At 68.3% G+C, this 15,506-nt stretch overlaps 2 protein-coding genes across 7 annotated transcripts; one reads left to right on the forward strand and one right to left on the reverse strand.

The window, feature by feature from the left end:
* Positions 1-39: 39 nt before the first annotated feature.
* On the reverse strand, positions 40-7,621 carry FCSK (fucose kinase). Of its 5 annotated transcripts, none has more exons than XR_010834644.1 (23): positions 7,475-7,621; positions 7,234-7,388; positions 6,559-6,609; positions 6,303-6,428; positions 6,081-6,153; positions 5,682-5,779; positions 5,437-5,517; positions 5,225-5,344; positions 5,000-5,141; positions 4,681-4,808; positions 4,478-4,579; positions 4,041-4,211; positions 3,898-3,965; positions 3,358-3,728; positions 2,994-3,204; positions 2,742-2,908; positions 2,433-2,660; positions 2,146-2,289; positions 1,953-2,072; positions 1,693-1,880; positions 1,562-1,621; positions 739-962; positions 40-603 (listed from the first exon to the last, which is right to left on the reverse strand). XR_010834644.1 is itself a non-coding variant. In XM_067004709.1 (23 exons), the coding sequence occupies exons 1-23, from the start codon at positions 7,551-7,553 to the stop codon at positions 487-489; spliced, it is 3,264 nt and encodes a 1,087-aa protein (XP_066860810.1). In that variant the 5' UTR covers positions 7,554-7,621; the 3' UTR covers positions 41-486. The 5 variants fall into 5 exon arrangements, 4 of the variants coding, with proteins under 4 accessions (XP_066860811.1, XP_066860810.1, XP_066860812.1 ...); XM_067004709.1 differs by having other exon boundaries at positions 41-603; positions 1,522-1,621; XM_067004710.1 differs by lacking the exon at positions 1,693-1,880 and having other exon boundaries at positions 1,522-1,692.
* Positions 7,622-8,009: 388 nt separating this feature from the next.
* Positions 8,010-14,943, forward strand: ST3GAL2 (ST3 beta-galactoside alpha-2,3-sialyltransferase 2). 2 transcript variants are annotated; one of them, XR_010834368.1, is made up of 9 exons: positions 8,010-8,162; positions 10,214-10,399; positions 10,515-10,964; positions 11,324-11,517; positions 11,623-11,802; positions 11,984-12,029; positions 12,122-12,241; positions 12,365-13,299; positions 14,202-14,943. XR_010834368.1 is itself a non-coding variant. In XM_067004209.1 (8 exons), the coding sequence occupies exons 3-8, from the start codon at positions 10,629-10,631 to the stop codon at positions 12,536-12,538; spliced, it is 1,050 nt and encodes a 349-aa protein (XP_066860310.1). In that variant the 5' UTR covers positions 8,010-8,162; positions 10,214-10,399; positions 10,515-10,628; the 3' UTR covers positions 12,539-14,220. The 2 variants fall into 2 exon arrangements, 1 of the variants encoding a protein (XP_066860310.1); XM_067004209.1 differs by having other exon boundaries at positions 12,365-14,220.
* The last annotated feature ends 563 nt before the right edge of the window (positions 14,944-15,506 follow it).

A 15,506-nucleotide genomic window follows, 5' to 3' on the forward strand; every position in this document is an offset into this window, starting at 1 on the left:
GCTGGGGAGGGACCGAGGCGAGTGAGCACATGCTAGGAACAAGGTTTTGGTTGTTGTTTTTTTTTTTTAATTCAAAGAGACCGCATGGATCAGTAACTGCAGAAATAACCTCAGCTGGGGAGGGGGATGTGATTCCACACCCAGGGCTGGGGGGGGGGGGGAACTGCTGCTGGGGGAGCAGCGCAGGAGGGCCTGGCAGGAACGCTCACCTTCCTCCTGCTGGAGGCGGCATCACCAACGCTCAGGTCCCTTCAGAGACTGCTAAAACTCCAACCCACAGATGGGGCTGGGTGCCAGCTGTGCCCCCAGCAGCCTGTCCTTCCAGCAGGGCCTTCTGCCTGCCCAGCTCAGTGCAGCCCCGGGGCCCTTTGGGCTCTGTCAGCCCCGTCAGGGAGCGGGCAGCCCTGAGGGGAACGTTCCTGCTGCGTATGACTGCTGGCTCCTCAGCCCCGCGTGTCGGCGATGATCAGGGCAGAGCTGAGGCCCTCACACAGCCGCGTCCTCCCCCGGAGGAGCGCTGCCATCCAGCTCGCATCCCACAACCTCCACCGAGACACCCCCCGTGTCCACTTCGATGCTGTGGATGCTGAAGTTACCCAGCCCCTGGAAAACAAAAAAGAGCGAAGTGGGCAGGAGGAGAGCTCCTGAGGGGCTCACCCCCGTCAGCAACCCACCCCTGCTGCTGAGCTTCGGCAGCAACCCCCTCTCGCACCCGAGGGGCTGGGAGTGTTTCCTTACCTCAGTTTTGGCCAGAATTTGGTGCAAAGCCTCCTTCTGCCGCGGGGCCTTGGTGAGGACATAGAGGAAGCCGCCGCCGCCAGCCCCGGCCAAGCACTGCCCGTGGACGTAGGGCCGGAGGGCGCGCATCATGCGCCCGACAGCCAGCGGCTCGCAGCCGGGGGCCATGCGCTTCTTCTGCTGCCAGTAGCGGTCCAGACACGTGCCGACGAGCGGCAGGTCACCTGCGGGAGGGAGGTCAAGAAAACATGGCAAAAAAAACCAACAAATTGGTCACTTTTAGTCCTCCTGGGGGGCAGACACCTGGCCGTGCCCCCAGCGAGCTGAGTTCTGCTGTCTCCCTGCCCCAGCCCTCTGCCCGCCGAGCAGGACGCCCCAGCACCGTCACTTCGCTGTTCATTTTTAACCCTCCCCAGGGGAGAATTTGCTTGTTTTAATGCTCCAGCCTCCCTTCCACTGCAGCCCAGCAGCCCAACACCAACTGAATCCACTTCAAGGCCAGGCCTGCCCCCAGGCCCAGCAGATGACTCAGGAAAAGCAACCAGATGCTGCGTGCCCTGCGGGGACACTTCCAGCCCTGCTTCCTCCAGGTCTTAGCTTAAGTTTCGGGGCACTGCCTGTAGCAGGCGGGTGAGCCTGGGGGGAGGACGTGAAGTTGCTGCAGCTCCCCGAGCCTGCACCACCCTAGCGTGTGCCCCTGAATCCAGCACGGCCGCTCCTGGGGGCGTTTGTGCTGCTTCAGTCGTTAAAAGGGCCAGCCCAGCGCCGGGAAGGGGCTCCCACCTTGCCTCAAGGCCCGGGCACACTCCTCGGCGTTGCTCACCAGCGCGTGGGCGTTCTGCACGACGGAGGGCAGCCGGGCGTTCCAGTTCCTCACCACGTCCTGCGGGAGGCCAGGCTCAGGGGCGGTGCTGAAGGGGACAGGCTCGGACGGCCGAGGGGGAGCGGAGTTACCTGGAGCAAGTTGCGAGCCAGGCGAGTCTTCCCCGTGTACACCAGCAGCAAGTGATCGCTGAGGGTGCGGGCGAAGCCCTCGGGCACCGGGATCTCCTCCACCTCCACCCGGAGCGGCAGCTGCGCCTTCGACCGCCCGATCTTGATGCCGGGCACCAGCCCGCCCACCTGGTCCTGCCAACCTCCGCCTGCAGGGCAGGGGGGGCTCAGCCTCCGCCCGGCCCCCACCCCAAAGGCCGGGGGCTCCCCCCGGCCCCTACCTGTGGTCAGCCTCTGCTCCAGGTGCAGCACGGCGTGGACGAGCGACTCGGTGCTCGCAGCCTTCCCGGCCGCCCGGTACAGCGAGGCCATCGCCGCTCCCGCCAGGATGCTGCTGGTGCCTGCGGAGAGCACGGGCAGGGTCAGGGCGGCGAGGGGGGGACACAGACGCCAGCCCCCTCCTCGCGGACTCACCGAGGCCGGAGCCGTGGGGCAGCTTGGACCAGGTGTGCACCTCAAAGCCGCCCCTGAAGCTCCGCATCAGCTGGGCCCGCAGGGGTTCCTGCGAGGGGAACTGCACGATCTGGGTGCAGATGAAGGCAGCTTTGAGCAAGGCCCCTGGAAATAAAGGGAGATTAAAGCTGGCGTCTGCTGCACCACCAGCTCCGACACCCACACCACCCCCGACAAGAGGAGGTGTAGGAGCAGAGCGGGTCGCTCCCAGCAGCTCAGGGACACCAGGGGAGCTGGTGCCACCTCACCTGGGGCGTGCGGCTGGCAGTAATCCCTCAAGTCCTCCAGCTCCCGGCACACCAGCTCGGCCACCGCCTCACCCCGCGGCGTGCCGCCGAGGCTGACGAGGCGCAGCTCCGGCTCGGGGATGCGCCGCACGCGGGCGCCGATGGGCCGGCACCCGTCCACCAGCACCGCCACGTCCACCACGGCCCCCCCGTGCTCGTAGGTGACCGGGGGGGTGTCGCTCCAGCCCCCTGCCGAGGCACGCCGTCAGTCCCAGCTCCTTTTCCGTCCCCTCCGCCCCACCGGGCCCGCCCCGGGCTGGAAACACTCACCGGAGAGGTCGAGGCGGGCCGGACACACGGCCTGCACCCAGCACCCCACGGGCGGCAGCTCCGCCGGCCGCACGGTGACGAACCGGCAGGAGGACATCACCGCCTGCCGGACCAGGATCTGCTCGGCGCCCTCGTAGTGCCGGGCCGCTCTCACCAGCAGGTCCGGCCTGCGAAAAGAGCGGCCCTGAGCCCACCGCCGAGCCTGCCGACACCCGGGGTGGGACAGCAGCCACGCGCCAGCCCCTGCCTCACCCGCTCATCCACTTCTGCCGCTCGGCTGCCAGCTCCCGCACGCCGCCGGCGATGTCCCCGCTCTCCAGGCGCCTGAACGCCGAAGCCCACTGGCTGTTGGCCGCGGGGCCACTGCGCAAGCCCCCCTCCCCGTGTGCCAGGCAGCCCAGCACGTCGGCGATGCAGGCGAGCGCCCGGGCTGCGACACCCGCGTCGTCGGCCGTGGAGGCAACTGGAATACAAAAGGAGGTCGTGTGTCACCCCGACCCAGCCCGCTTCTGCGACAAGCTGACCCCGGAATTTGGAGGAATTTGCGTGGCGCGCACCCACCCTGCCTCACTGAACGCTCTTGGAGGCTCCTGCAGCGGGGCTGCCACGCGCTTACCCTCATCCAGCGTGCCCAGCACGGCCTCGTGGTAGCCCTCGTGGACGGCGCTGCGGATGAGCGGCAGGAGGCTGCCGTCCTGGCGCCCCAGCAGCACCCGCCGCACCTTGCGCTGGCCCTGCAGGAAGAAGAGGGCCCGGCGGGCGCCCAGCTCGGCCTCCTTGTCCAGGCAGGGCAGCAGCTCCTGCCAGGACATGCGCCAGGCCGCCCGCCAGCGCGCCAGCCGCCCGCCGGGCCCCGCCGCCGGGGCCAGCAGCCACAGCACGTCCTCCAGCCCCAGCGCCTCGGAGGCATGCAGCACCGGGAAGAGCCGGGCGCTGAGCAGGCAGCGGCTGCTCCGCGGCGTCTCGGCGTCCCAAAGGTCCCCTTCCCTGGATGAGGGAGAGCCCATCAGCACCGCCCCGGGGCTCGAGGGCAGCTTTCAGGTGGGGAGGAGGGGGTGAGGTGGCTGCGATGCCTCCTGCTGCAGCCTTAGAGGCGTGGGGTGGCACCGGAACCCCAGGGCAGCCGCATCCCCTGCCCTGAGCACGGGGCACCTACCGTACGCCCGTCCGACGGAAAAACTCGGCCCAGGGCACGTTGAGGTAGGTGGAACCTTCAGCGGGGCTCTGGGGGGGGACACGGGGGGGCCAGTTACACCCCAGCCCCACAGGGAGTCCCGCGCCACCTCGCCGTCCCCGCACCTGCCAGTCGTCGAGGCGGCCGCTGAGCGTGAACACGCGGCAGGACAGGTCCCGCAGCCGGACGTGGTGGCCCTGGAGGACGACGTCGCGCAGGGGGCAGCCCTGCAGGGCCGGCGAGGAGCCCGCCGCGAGGCCCGAGAGGAGGCAGCCGGGGCCGATCTCCAGGGGACCCTGCGGAGGAAGCATCAGGACCATGAGCAGCCCCCCAGAGCAGCCCCCGACCTCGGAAGGGGACAGGCACCCCAGGAGACACGCTGTGGTCGGCAAAAGCCGGGCGCTGGGGTGGGACATCGTGCTCCGACGGGGCCGTGGGGACACAGACTGCAGAAATTCAGGCCAGGAGCCAGCCTCCAGGGTCCAAAAAGGCAGCCAGAATGGGCAGGGTGCCCCAAAACTGGCAGCAGTGGGTCCCCTCTGAGTCCCCCAGGGCCACGCACCTGGAGGTGACAGTGCTGGATGGCGCTGCCGGCCGCCAGCCGCACGGCTCCCTCCAGCAGGCTGTTGGTGACCGAGGAGCCGTCCTCCAGGAGCCAGGGCTGCTGCAGGGGGACACGGGGACACCAGGGTCCGGCCACGCAGCGGGGAGTAACACCCCCCAAAAAAACGTGCGTGAGAGAGAAGCGGGGCTGGCGGGACCTACGTCGGCCTGGGAGTGGGCTGCCTTGCAGAAGCGGAGGTGGCTGGCGGAGCCGGGCAGGAGCGTCAGGCTGCGGATGTGGTCGCTGGCGGACGCGGTCAGGTAGTCGTAGGACGCGTCGGGGATGCAGGCTGCGGGGAGCCAGGAGAGCTGGCGGCAGGCTGAGCGCAAACACGGGGCCGGGAGGCGCTCCCGGCCTCCCCAGCAGCCCTCCCTGCTCCCCTCCTCCCCGGGGAAAGGGCTGGTGCCAGGCCCTGACCCCAAATCTCTCCCCAGTCAGGGGACCAGGTCACGTCGCACGTCCCCCCGCAGCGCCGCTCACCCATGCTGAGAGGGAAGGTGCGGAGAGACGCCCACAGCACGGAGCGGGCGCTCCTCGCGCTGACGTCGCTGCCGCCCTTCACGAAGTCCTCCTCCGTCACCCCCCGCGCCATGCTCAGCACGATGTCGAAGAAGAGGGAGAGCTGGGGACAGAAGGGACGCCCCGCGTGCAGCCCCGCTGCAAGCACGGGACCCACGGGTGTCCCGTCACCCCCGAGGGGGTCACCTGGATGGGCGGTGCCCCCGAGTCCAGCCCCATGTAGGTGCAGGCGTCCAGGGGCGGGATGACGTGGGTGGCCAGGAGCTGCTCGGCGGCGTCCGAGGAGAAGAAAACCACGCCGCAGACCTGCGGGGGCGCAGCGGGGCCGAGGCCGTGCCGGCCCTGTCCCTCGCCGGGGCGGGCAGGTGGCACGAGGGGAGGTGGCACGAGGGACGTACCAGCGGGACGGCGCCATCGGGCCCCGCACACTGCTGGATCTGGGCCTCCGTGCCTCTGTAGATGATGTCGTGCACCAGCCCCTGGGAGAAAGACAACCCCGATGAGCATTTTGCAGCACCCCGTGCCAAACAGATCCCACAGGGACAAGGGGACAGAGACCCCCCAGGGCAGGGGAAGGGAGCGGGAAGCCCCTGCCCCTCCGAGGGGGCTCCAGGGCGGTGATACCATGAGAACTGCCACCGACCTGCTCGTCAGCAAGGTACACCCCGTGGTTCCTGGCGTAGGCCTGGCTGCCGGGCACGGCGATCACTCGGACGCCCCGGAAGCCGTCCCAGTCGATGCCTGGGGACGGGGACGTGAACCAGTGCCCGCTGGTGGCGCCCGGCCCCACACAGCCACCCAAAAACCAGCAACCACGGCGGCAGCAGCGCCCGGCCTCAGCCACAACGGATGCTGCCGACCGCCCCCGAGCCCTTCTGAGTGCCACCCGTGGGTGCGCTCAGCCCTGGGCAGCCCGGGTGCGCTCTGAGCAGCGGGTGCCCGGGCACGGGTGCGCGGCAGAAGCCAAACCGGCCGCGTTGCTGCCAGCCGAGCCCGTCCCGAGCCCAAGCGGGCGCTGGGGGCAGGGCTGGCACCCACTCACCTGGTGCTGAGGGCACGGTGAGGAGCATGTCGGTGCTGCACACCCACACGCCGGGCGGGGAGCCCACGCAGAGCTGCCGAGAAAAGGGCCGTGCACCCAGGGGGGGCTCGGAAGGGGCTCAGCCCCCCTGGGGGGCACCCAGCGCCCTTGTCACCCCGCTGGCGGCACCCAAAGGTGCCCCAGGCCCACGCTGGTGCCGGGGTGACCCCGTGCCACACGCACCCGGTGCGTCAGGGTGTGCAGCAGGCTGTCCAGGTTGCACACCGGGGCCTCGGCCAGGGCGTCGGGGTCCTCCGCGGGCAGGCAGGTGAAGGCCCGGCCGCAGTCGTCGAAGGAGAATTCGCGGCCCTGGGGGGGAAGGGAGAGAACAGGGGAGGGGGTATGGGGGGGCTACGTGTGTGGGGCAGCCCCGGCTCTCAGCCAGGGGGCGGAGGGTCCCCAAGATGGGTGGGGGGCCCCATCTGCAGCCCCCCCTCACCATGTGCAGCACGAGGATCCGGGCGTCCCTCAAGACGTCGGAGGTCACCACCTGGGGGGGGCAGAGCGGGGAGCAGTCGGCAGTGGGGACCCCCAGGACCCCCCCCCCCCCCCCTTAAGTTCTCCCCCAATGCAGGAACCCCCTCCCCAATACCCACTCCTGGTACTCCCCCCTCAGGACCTCCCCCCCCCCTCAGACCTCACCCCCCAAACGCCCACCCTCCAAGGACCATACCCCCCCCAGAATTCCCCCCAGGACCCCTCCTCCCCCCCCCAAAAAAACCCCTCACACCTCAGGACCAGCCTCCCCCTGGGACCCCCCCCTTCCCCAGTACTCCCCCCTTGGGACCTCCCCCTCCCTCCTGGACCTCTCCCGTGCCCCTCCCCACCTGGGACCTTCCCCCCCCCCCCCCCCCCATTCCCTGGCACCCCCTCCCCATGCTCCTGTGCCCCTCTCTCCCAGCCCCCCCCCCAGGCCGTCCCCCAGGACCCCTTCCCATGACCCTCCCCCCCAGACACCCCTCCCCAGGCCCCCCCTCTCCCCCTGCCCCTCCCCACATAAGACCCCCCCTCCTCCAGGCCACCCCCCACTCCTGTGCCCCTCTCCCCCCGGGGACCCCTCCCCCCCAGGCCCTCCCCCTCCCCCCCCTGCCCCTCCCCACCCGCCCCCCCTCACCGTGCCCCCCGCCCTGGCACTCAGCCTCTCGGCGGCCGCCAGCAGGGCGTTGAGGGTGGCCCCGCCGCTGCCCAGGCGGGCCCAGGGGTCCTCCAGCACCGCCACGAGGGGGGGCTCCGGGCCCAGCGCCCCCCGGCGCCGCCTCAGCTCCAGCTCTGCCGGGCGAGGGGAGGGGGGGGGCGCTGAGGGCCGGCTCCCCGCGGCCCCCCGGCGGCGCGGCAGCCCCGGCCCCGCCGCTTGCCTCGCCGCAGGGCCGGCACGGAGCCGCCGCGCCGGCAGGTCAGCACCACCGCGGCCCAGCCACCGCCCCCCGCCGCCATCGCGCCGCCTCAGCCTCGCCTCGCCTCGCCTCAGCCGCCCCCTCCTCAGGCGCCGCCGCCGCGGTGCCCGCTGGGAGCTGTAGTCCGGCGGCGCCCCGCCCACGCGCCGCGCAGCCCGGGGGCGAGGCCCGCGCCGGACTACAGCTCCCAGCGCGCACCGCGGGAGGGCTGCTTAAAGGCGCAGCGACCAAGTTTTGGGGGGGGGGGCTGCTAGGGGTAAAAATAGGGGTTTTCGAGTATTCTGCCCCAAAATGGCTCATGGAGACCGGTCTGCCCCAAAACGTCCCAAACAGACACAGCCCTGCGTCAGGGGGTGGCGGGGCCTGACGGAAACACAGCCAGGGCTGCCCAGTGCCCGCGGGGGGGGGGGGGGGGGGGGGGCAGCGGGGGGCGGCACCGGGGGGGCTCCGTGAGGTACCGGGGGGCTCCGGGCGGTACCGGGGGGGTCCCGGCGCCGCCCCGGCTCCTACAAGTCCCACAACCCCCCCGGACTACAGCTCCCAGCCTGCCGGGCCCACCCCCCGCACGGCGCGGCTCGGCTCGGCCCGGCCCCGCGGAGGGCGCGGCGCGGGGGGGGGGCGGCGGCGGCGGGGCCCGGAGCGGAGCCAGGTGGGGCTGGGGGCCGGGGGGGGGCCGGGGGGGATCGGGGGGGGACCCCCGGGTGTGGGGCTGGGGGGGTTGGGAGGGGAGGGGGGGAACGGAGGGGGGGGGGACGGGGGGGGACGGGGGGGGACGGGGGGTGGGCGTGCGGTCCGTGTGGGAGAGCGCCCGGAGCCCCCCCGGGGCGGGCGAGGGGCTGGGGGGGTCCGGGGGGGGTTCGGGGGGGTGCTGGGGTTGTGGGGGGACACACGGGTATGGGGGGGTGAGCACGGGGATGGTGCGAGCGTCCCTGGGGACACCCGTGTCACCCGGGGGGGGCCAGCACCCCCCACCATGCACACACACCCCCCCCCCGTTGTTTTTTGGGGTCGGGGCTCCGAAACCACCGCAGCGCCCCTGCGGGTGCCCCCCACGTCCCCTTTTGGCACCCGTCGTGCTAATTAACGGGGTGACGAGGCTCACACAGTGGCCCTCAACGAGGACGGGGGCGTCCGGACACGGACACCCCCCCCCTTGGGGTGCCCGCACTGGGGCCAAACGGCGGGGAGGCCGGGGGGAGGCCGCGGAGCAGCGAGGCCCCGGCACGTTTCCTCTTCCCGGAGGAAGCCCGCGGCCCCCCGGCGACGCCACCTCTGCTCCCCGGCCCCGCGGCCAAACCGTGGCGGCGCCGGCGTGCTCGGCCCTGGGCTCCCCGCGGGTGTTCGGGGCGACGGAGCGGGTGCGGCGCGTGGGGGGCAAAAGGGGAAAGGAGGTGCTGGGGGGTGCCGGAGGTGCTGAGCCCCTGCTCTGAGTGGCTGCTGCCTGCCTGCGGGGTGAGGGTTGTGGCTTGGTGGGAGCTGAGCCCCTGGGACCCAACGTGGTGGGACCCGACCCCGTGGCGTGGTGGGAGCTGAGCCCCTGGGACCCAACGTGGTGGGACCCGACCCCGTGGCGTGGTGGGACCTGAGCTGGTGGGACCCGACCCTGTGGCTTGGTGGGAGCTGAGCCCCTGGGACCCAACGCAGTGCCTTAGGACATGACCCGGTCATACCCGACCCGGTGGCGTGGTGGGACCCGACTTGGTGGGACCCGACCTGATGGCCTGATGGGACCTGACCTGGTGGGACCTGATGCAGTGGTACCCAACCCCGTGGCTTGGTGTGACCCGACCAGGTCATACCAAGCTTGGTGACTTGTTGGGACTTGACCTGGTGGGACCCAACGCTGGTTGCTTGGTGGTACCCAGTCCAGTGGCACCCAACGTGACAGCGTGGTGGGACCCGACCTGGTGGGACCCAGCCCAGTAGCTTTGGTGGGACCTGACCCAGTGGCTTGGTGGGACCCAACTTGGTGGCACCCAACCTGGTGGTCCTGTGGGCCCTGACATGGTGGGACCCCCTGGTGGGACCCCGCACCCATGTCCGCAGGCGCTCAGCACCCCCCCTCCTCCTCTCCCGTCCTGCCCTCGGTGGGGTCCCATGGCAAGGCTTCGTGCTGCGCTGCGAGCGGAAGGTCCCGGAGAGAAGCGCCGGCGGTGCTGACGGGCGAGAGGCTGGCTCGCGGTGCCACCGCCATCCCGCTCCCTGAACCCCGGCCGGGGCTCACCACGTGGCGCTCGGCGCGCTGTCGGTCCCAAACCCCGGTTCTCCCTTCCTCCTCCTGCTGCAAACATCGGGCACCGCTGTGACCCCATCACGATGCGATGGGCGACGCTCTCTGGGGCGCCCAGGGCAGGTGGCACCCATGGGTGCGCCGTGGCCACGATGCCCTGCTCACCGAGGGCTGGTTGCTTCGGGCGTTAATTCTGCAGAAACGCCCCTGCAGGGCGCCTTCACCCCCGGCTGCGGGCGGGGAAATGCCCACGGAGCGCCAGGGCGGGAGGATGCTCGCCGGTTCCCTTCCTCTCGCAGCCTGGGCAAATATTTGCAAGCGGGTTAATAATTCGGGCAGGGTGCCGCCAGCGCCCAGCTGGCTCTGCAAAGCGATCGGCCGCGGTGCCGGGGCGATTCTTACCCTTATCCCCACGAGGGCTTTGTGGGGAGCATCCCGGGTCCAACGTACGTCCCCCCTTCCCGCTGCAGGCTGCTGTCCCCGAGGTGTCCCCGGCGCAGGGACGATGAGCGCTGCCGCAGCCTGGAGCCAGCTGGGGACGGGTCCCCGAGCCTGCAGAGCCACGGGGACGCGGAGCTACGGCTGAGCCCGGCGTGCCGAGCCGTGCTGCGCCGTGCCACGCCGCGCCAGGCGGATGGAAAGCTGCGCCCTGGCAGGTAAGGGTGCTCCAACCCACCCCATAGCAGTGCAAAGCCCCCCTGGCACCCGAGGCCTCGCAGGCTGGGCTTTGTGCCCCCACCCCATGGTGACCCACGTCTCTGCACCCCACAGGGAGCCCCGCCGGCCGCCTGCCTCCACCCCGCGCCTGCCGGCCCCCTCCCGCGCCCGCCCCGCGCCCCAGCCCTATGCCAGGCGAGCGGCGCCCGCCGTGCCCACCCACCCGCCATGAAGTGCTCGCTGCGCCTCTGCTTCCTCTCGACCGCCTTCCTCCTCGTCTTCGTCATGTCCGTGCTCTTCACCTACTCCCACCACAGCATCGCCTACCTGGACCCCGGCGGGCTGGGCGGCATCCACCGGGTGAAGCTGGTGCCCGGCTACGCCGGCGTGCGGCGGCTCGGCCACGGGGGGCTGTACCCGAGGGGCTGCGCCTGCCGCCGCTGCCCCGAGGACACCGCCGACGCCGCGGCGGCTTGGTTTGACAGCCGCTACGACGGCCGCGTCTCCCCGGTGTGGACCAAGGAGAACATGGAGCTGCCGCCGGACGTCCAGCGGTGGTGGATGGTGAGTGTCCCCGCAGGGTGCGGGGTCCAAAGTGCTTTGGAAGCTCCTCTGGGCAGCGCCTCGTCCCTGCATCCATGGCCACCGAGTGGCTCCGAGCTGATTTATTTACCACGTGGGGCAGGCCCAGCATTTTGGGCCTCATTTTCCCTATTTTTGACTTTTTTTTTTTTAATCCTTTCCCCACTTGCAGCTTCCCTCCCTTGCTCACCACCCTGTTTTTTCCCCCCGCTCGGGATCCTGCGGCATCTCCGCACCGCCAAGCCCCCCGCACTCAGCGCTGTCTCGGAGCGGTGGGGAGGGGGCTGCTGGTGCCACCCCCTGCCTGACGCCCCACCGCCGCCCTCCCTGTCGCCCCACAGATGCTGCAGCCCCAGTTCAAGTCCCACAACACGCAGGAGGTGCTGAGCAAGCTTTTCCAGATCGTGCCGGGCGAGAACCCCTACCGCTGGCGCGACCCGCGCCACTGCCGGCGCTGCGCCGTGGTGGGCAACTCGGGCAACCTGCGTGGCTCTGGCTACGGGCCCGAGATCGACGGGCACGACTTCATCATGAGGTGAGGTCTGGGATGAGAAAATGTGGCCTAAAAGCGGGACCCCCCACGGCAGGGCTGGGGGCTCGCCCGGCCCCTCCTCGCCCCAGCGCCCGCCTCTGTCCCCAGGATGAACCAGGCGCCCACGGTGGGCTTTGAGGGGGACGTGGGCGGCCGGACCACGCACCACTTCATGTACCCCGAGAGTGCCAAGAACCTGCCCGCCAACGTCAGCTTCGTGCTGGTGCCCTTCAAGACCCTGGACCTGCTCTGGATCGCCAGCGCCCTCTCCACCGGCCAGATCAGGTTGTAAGTACCCAGTAGCACCGGTGGCACCGCCGTCATCGTCCCTCACGTCACGCACAGAGGTGGCATCGCCTCGGGGCCTTCTTGTCCCACACTGGGAGTGGCGAATGCTCACGGCTGGGGCTCGTTGGGTTCCTCCATCCCATCTCCTCCATCCCCTCTGCTTTTCTTGCTTTGTCCTCAGCACCTACGCGCCTGTGAAGCCTTTCCTGCGGGTGGACAAGGAAAAGGTAAGGACAGCACCGTGCCTCTGCGCCGGGGGCGGGGACAGACACGGTGTGCCAGGCTGCTCAGCCAGCATCCCTTCTCCCCTCCCCGCCAGGTGCAGATCTACAACCCTGCCTTCTTCAAGTACATCCACGACCGCTGGACGGAGCACCACGGGCGCTACCCCTCCACCGGCATGCTGGTGCTCTTCTTCGCCCTGCACGTCTGCGACGAGGTGGGTGGCGGTGGCACGGGGACGCCTGCCGGGAGGTGGCTTTTGTTCCCACACCTCGCAGGGCTGGCTAATTTTTTTTTTATTATTTTATTCTATTTTTGGGTGCTGACTCTCGCCCCGCAGGTGAACGTCTTCGGGTTCGGCGCCGACAGCCGGGGCAACTGGCACCACTACTGGGAGAACAACCGCTACGCCGGCGAGTTCAGGAAGACCGGGGTGCACGATGCCGACTTCGAGGCGCACATCATCGACATGCTGGCCAAAACCAGCAGGATCGAGGTCTACCGGGGGAACTGAGGGCCGGACGGCGGCGCGTCCTCCACCTCGCCCACGCCAAGGAGCGGGGCTCAGTGCCCGGCCGGCAGCGGGTGGCCCCCCGGCACCCATGGGTGCTCGCCAGCAGCCCCTGGCTGGCAGCGCGGGCCCAATGGAGCTGCCCCAGGTGGCACTCGGTGCCTGTGACCAATCAGGTTTTGAGCGAAAAAGGAGACTTTTTGTTGTTCTGGGGGTTTTTACTTAATATTATTGTTATTAAGGAACCCGTCTCAGCCGAGCGAGGATTTACAGACGCACTCAGCGCCCGGCAGGCTGGCGGGAGCGCCCAACTTGCATCTCTTTACAGTCAAACCAAATGCTGCTCTTTTTAAAATGAAAACAAACAAAAAGAAAACACAAAAAAACCTGAAGCCCGGCGACTTCGGGGAGCGCCCGAGCCAAGGGCAAAGTGACAATCAGCCCCCGAGGGCGCAGCCGTGCCGTGCCACCGTGCTGGTGTCCGACGGCCACCTCCTCTGGCTCTGCCTGTCCCCGGGCGTGGAAGCCGCCGCTGCTTTCATCCTTTAATTTGATTTTTTTTCTCCCCCCTTCGCTTGGTGATGTCCCTTTGCGGCTGCAATCCCATGGCCCTGGGAAGGGGAGGTTGGACTCTCGCAGTCCCATTGCTGGAGCCCGCTGCGGCGCACTGAGATCGGGCTGCGCCGTGGGGATGCTGGCTCGGGGACGCCACCGTGCCAACCCCGCTGCGTCGGGGCCGGCGTCCTGGGCGCTCTTTGCCCAAGGTTAGGAGAAATTTGGGGTGGGTGGCAGCACGCATCTGGCAGCTGAGACCCGCACAGCGGCAGCCCGGTCCCTCTGCAGCACCCATGTCCCGACTATGGTGACCCCGATGTGCGGCAGCAGGCGCGTGGCGATGGACGGAGCAGGCTTTCCCTTCCCTTTCAGAACAGAAAAAGGGCAGGTGGGGGCTGGCTTTAGCAGGTGGACGAAGCGTGCTTTTTCTTTTGTTGTTCCCCCGTTTGCCGTCTCTGGTGAGAAGCTGGAAACCCAAAGTCTTCGCTCTGCTCACGCCAGCGGGCGAGGCGTGGGATTTTTGGGATGGGGAGTTTCAGGTCTCCAGGGCTAGCACCATGCTCCCTAGTGCCGGTGGCACAGGCAGGGGGCACAGGGGGCACAGCCTCCTGGTGGTGTAATTAAAACCACTTTCTTTTGGGCAATCAAGCAGCTGGGGTTGGGGCATGCTGGAAAGCTCAAGACAAAGGCAATCATGGAGCCGCTGGGCAACACAAACCCCGCGCCTCCACCCGAGGGAGAGCCCAGCCCGCACCCTTGCTGCAGCAGTTATTTGAGGACCGATCATGCAGGGAGCTTTGGGGGCTTGGTGGTTTTTTTCCTTTCACATCTGGCTTTTCTGTAGCAGCCCCTTACCTGTTTCTCTGCTTTGGATTGATTTATTTTTTTCCACGGGGTTTGCTTTTTTGATTTTTTTGAGGTTTCTCTCTGCAGTCGTGAAGTGCAAGGCTCGGGGCACCTGGGCTGGGCCCTCTCCTCTCTTCTGCCCATGGGGCTCCAATCCCAGGGGTTTTTCTGGGCAGGTTTTGGTAGAAGCCGCCCCAGGACGCATCCTGTGCCCTCCTGGGGTGTTGCCTCAGCATCTGGTCCGTTTTTGTTTTTTTTTTTTTAGGGGAAGAAAACCACAAAAATCACAAAACCACGAGCAACAACGAGTGCCTTGACCATCTCCTGTCGGCCGCGCCAGACCGAGCCCACTGCCGCGCTGCCCCGTGAGGTTGGGGTGCACCGAGGCCGACCCCGGGGCTTCCTCCTCTTCCTTCCCCTCCTGGGGGGCACGGGGTGGCCTCCGGGCACCTCCTGGGTGCGGGGCAGAGGCTGGGGAGGACGGATCCGGCGCGACGGGGCTGGACCAGCACCGCTCCCTGCTCCGGGCCAGACAATCACGGAGCGAGAGGAGGTGCCAGGTCCTGAGCCTGCCGGCAGCACCGTGCCAGCATCCGACAGTTTTTTGGCTAACTTCCTTCCCCCCCCCACCCCTTTTTATTATTGTTATTACTATTATTATTGGTGTTATTATTTAAAGTGTCCCGCCACGAGGACTCGCGACCACTCCACGCACGAGCATGCTGCACGCCCCGCGGGCGCTGCGCCTATGAGCACCACTGTACTGTACATAGAGGAGACGTAGGCAGAGGGTATGGGCGGGGGTGCCCGTTTTGGGGGGCACAGAGGCAGAAAGCAAGGTTTTGGGGGCCTCCATCACACGGTGCCCAACTGGGAGAGGCAGCCCCGTGCCCTGTGCCATGGCTGGGGGGGTCCCGTAGCTTCTGCCTACGTGGGTACTTCTGCACACAACTGTCTTAAACCAACTTTTTTTTGGTTTTTTTTTTTTTTTTTTTTGTCAATAAAAATCACGCATCTGAACCGCTCCGTGTTTTCCTCCTGTCCCCAGCCCTGCCTGCCCAAAGCCTGTGTTTGGGCGATGCCACTGCTCTGCAGCTGCCACTGGGACCCCGAAAAATGGTCAGGGTCACTTGTAGGGCACAGGACAGAGCCCCCAGTCCCGCCCCAGGCAGGGGGTGACAGGGGGCTGCTTCAACCTGCCGTGAGCATGCTCTCCAACAGAGGACGGATGAGAGATTTTCCCTGGCTCCTGCTGGGACTTAAAATTTGCGTGGGCATTTGTCTTGAAAAAGGTTTCCAAGCATTTTCCCCAGGGCTTTGGGGTGCTGCAGCAGCTTCCCCGTGGCAGGGGGCAGTGGGCTGGCTCCATCCCTGCAGCGGGCCGCATCTCTCACTCAGCCTGCCTTGTGTGCTTAGGGCTGCTCCAGGAGCCAGCCCTGTCTGCATCCTGGCAGGAAAGGCAACGAGCACAAGCTGAAACAAAAGGGAATTCCACTGAAAGGGAAGCACGAGGGGGGGAAAGAAATAAATAAAAACTCACCCTTCCTGTTCTGACACCTCCAGGGGGTTT

This window comes from Anser cygnoides, chromosome 12, assembly GCF_040182565.1.
Source record: "Anser cygnoides isolate HZ-2024a breed goose chromosome 12, Taihu_goose_T2T_genome, whole genome shotgun sequence".
Lineage (NCBI taxonomy): Eukaryota > Metazoa > Chordata > Aves > Anseriformes > Anatidae > Anser > Anser cygnoides.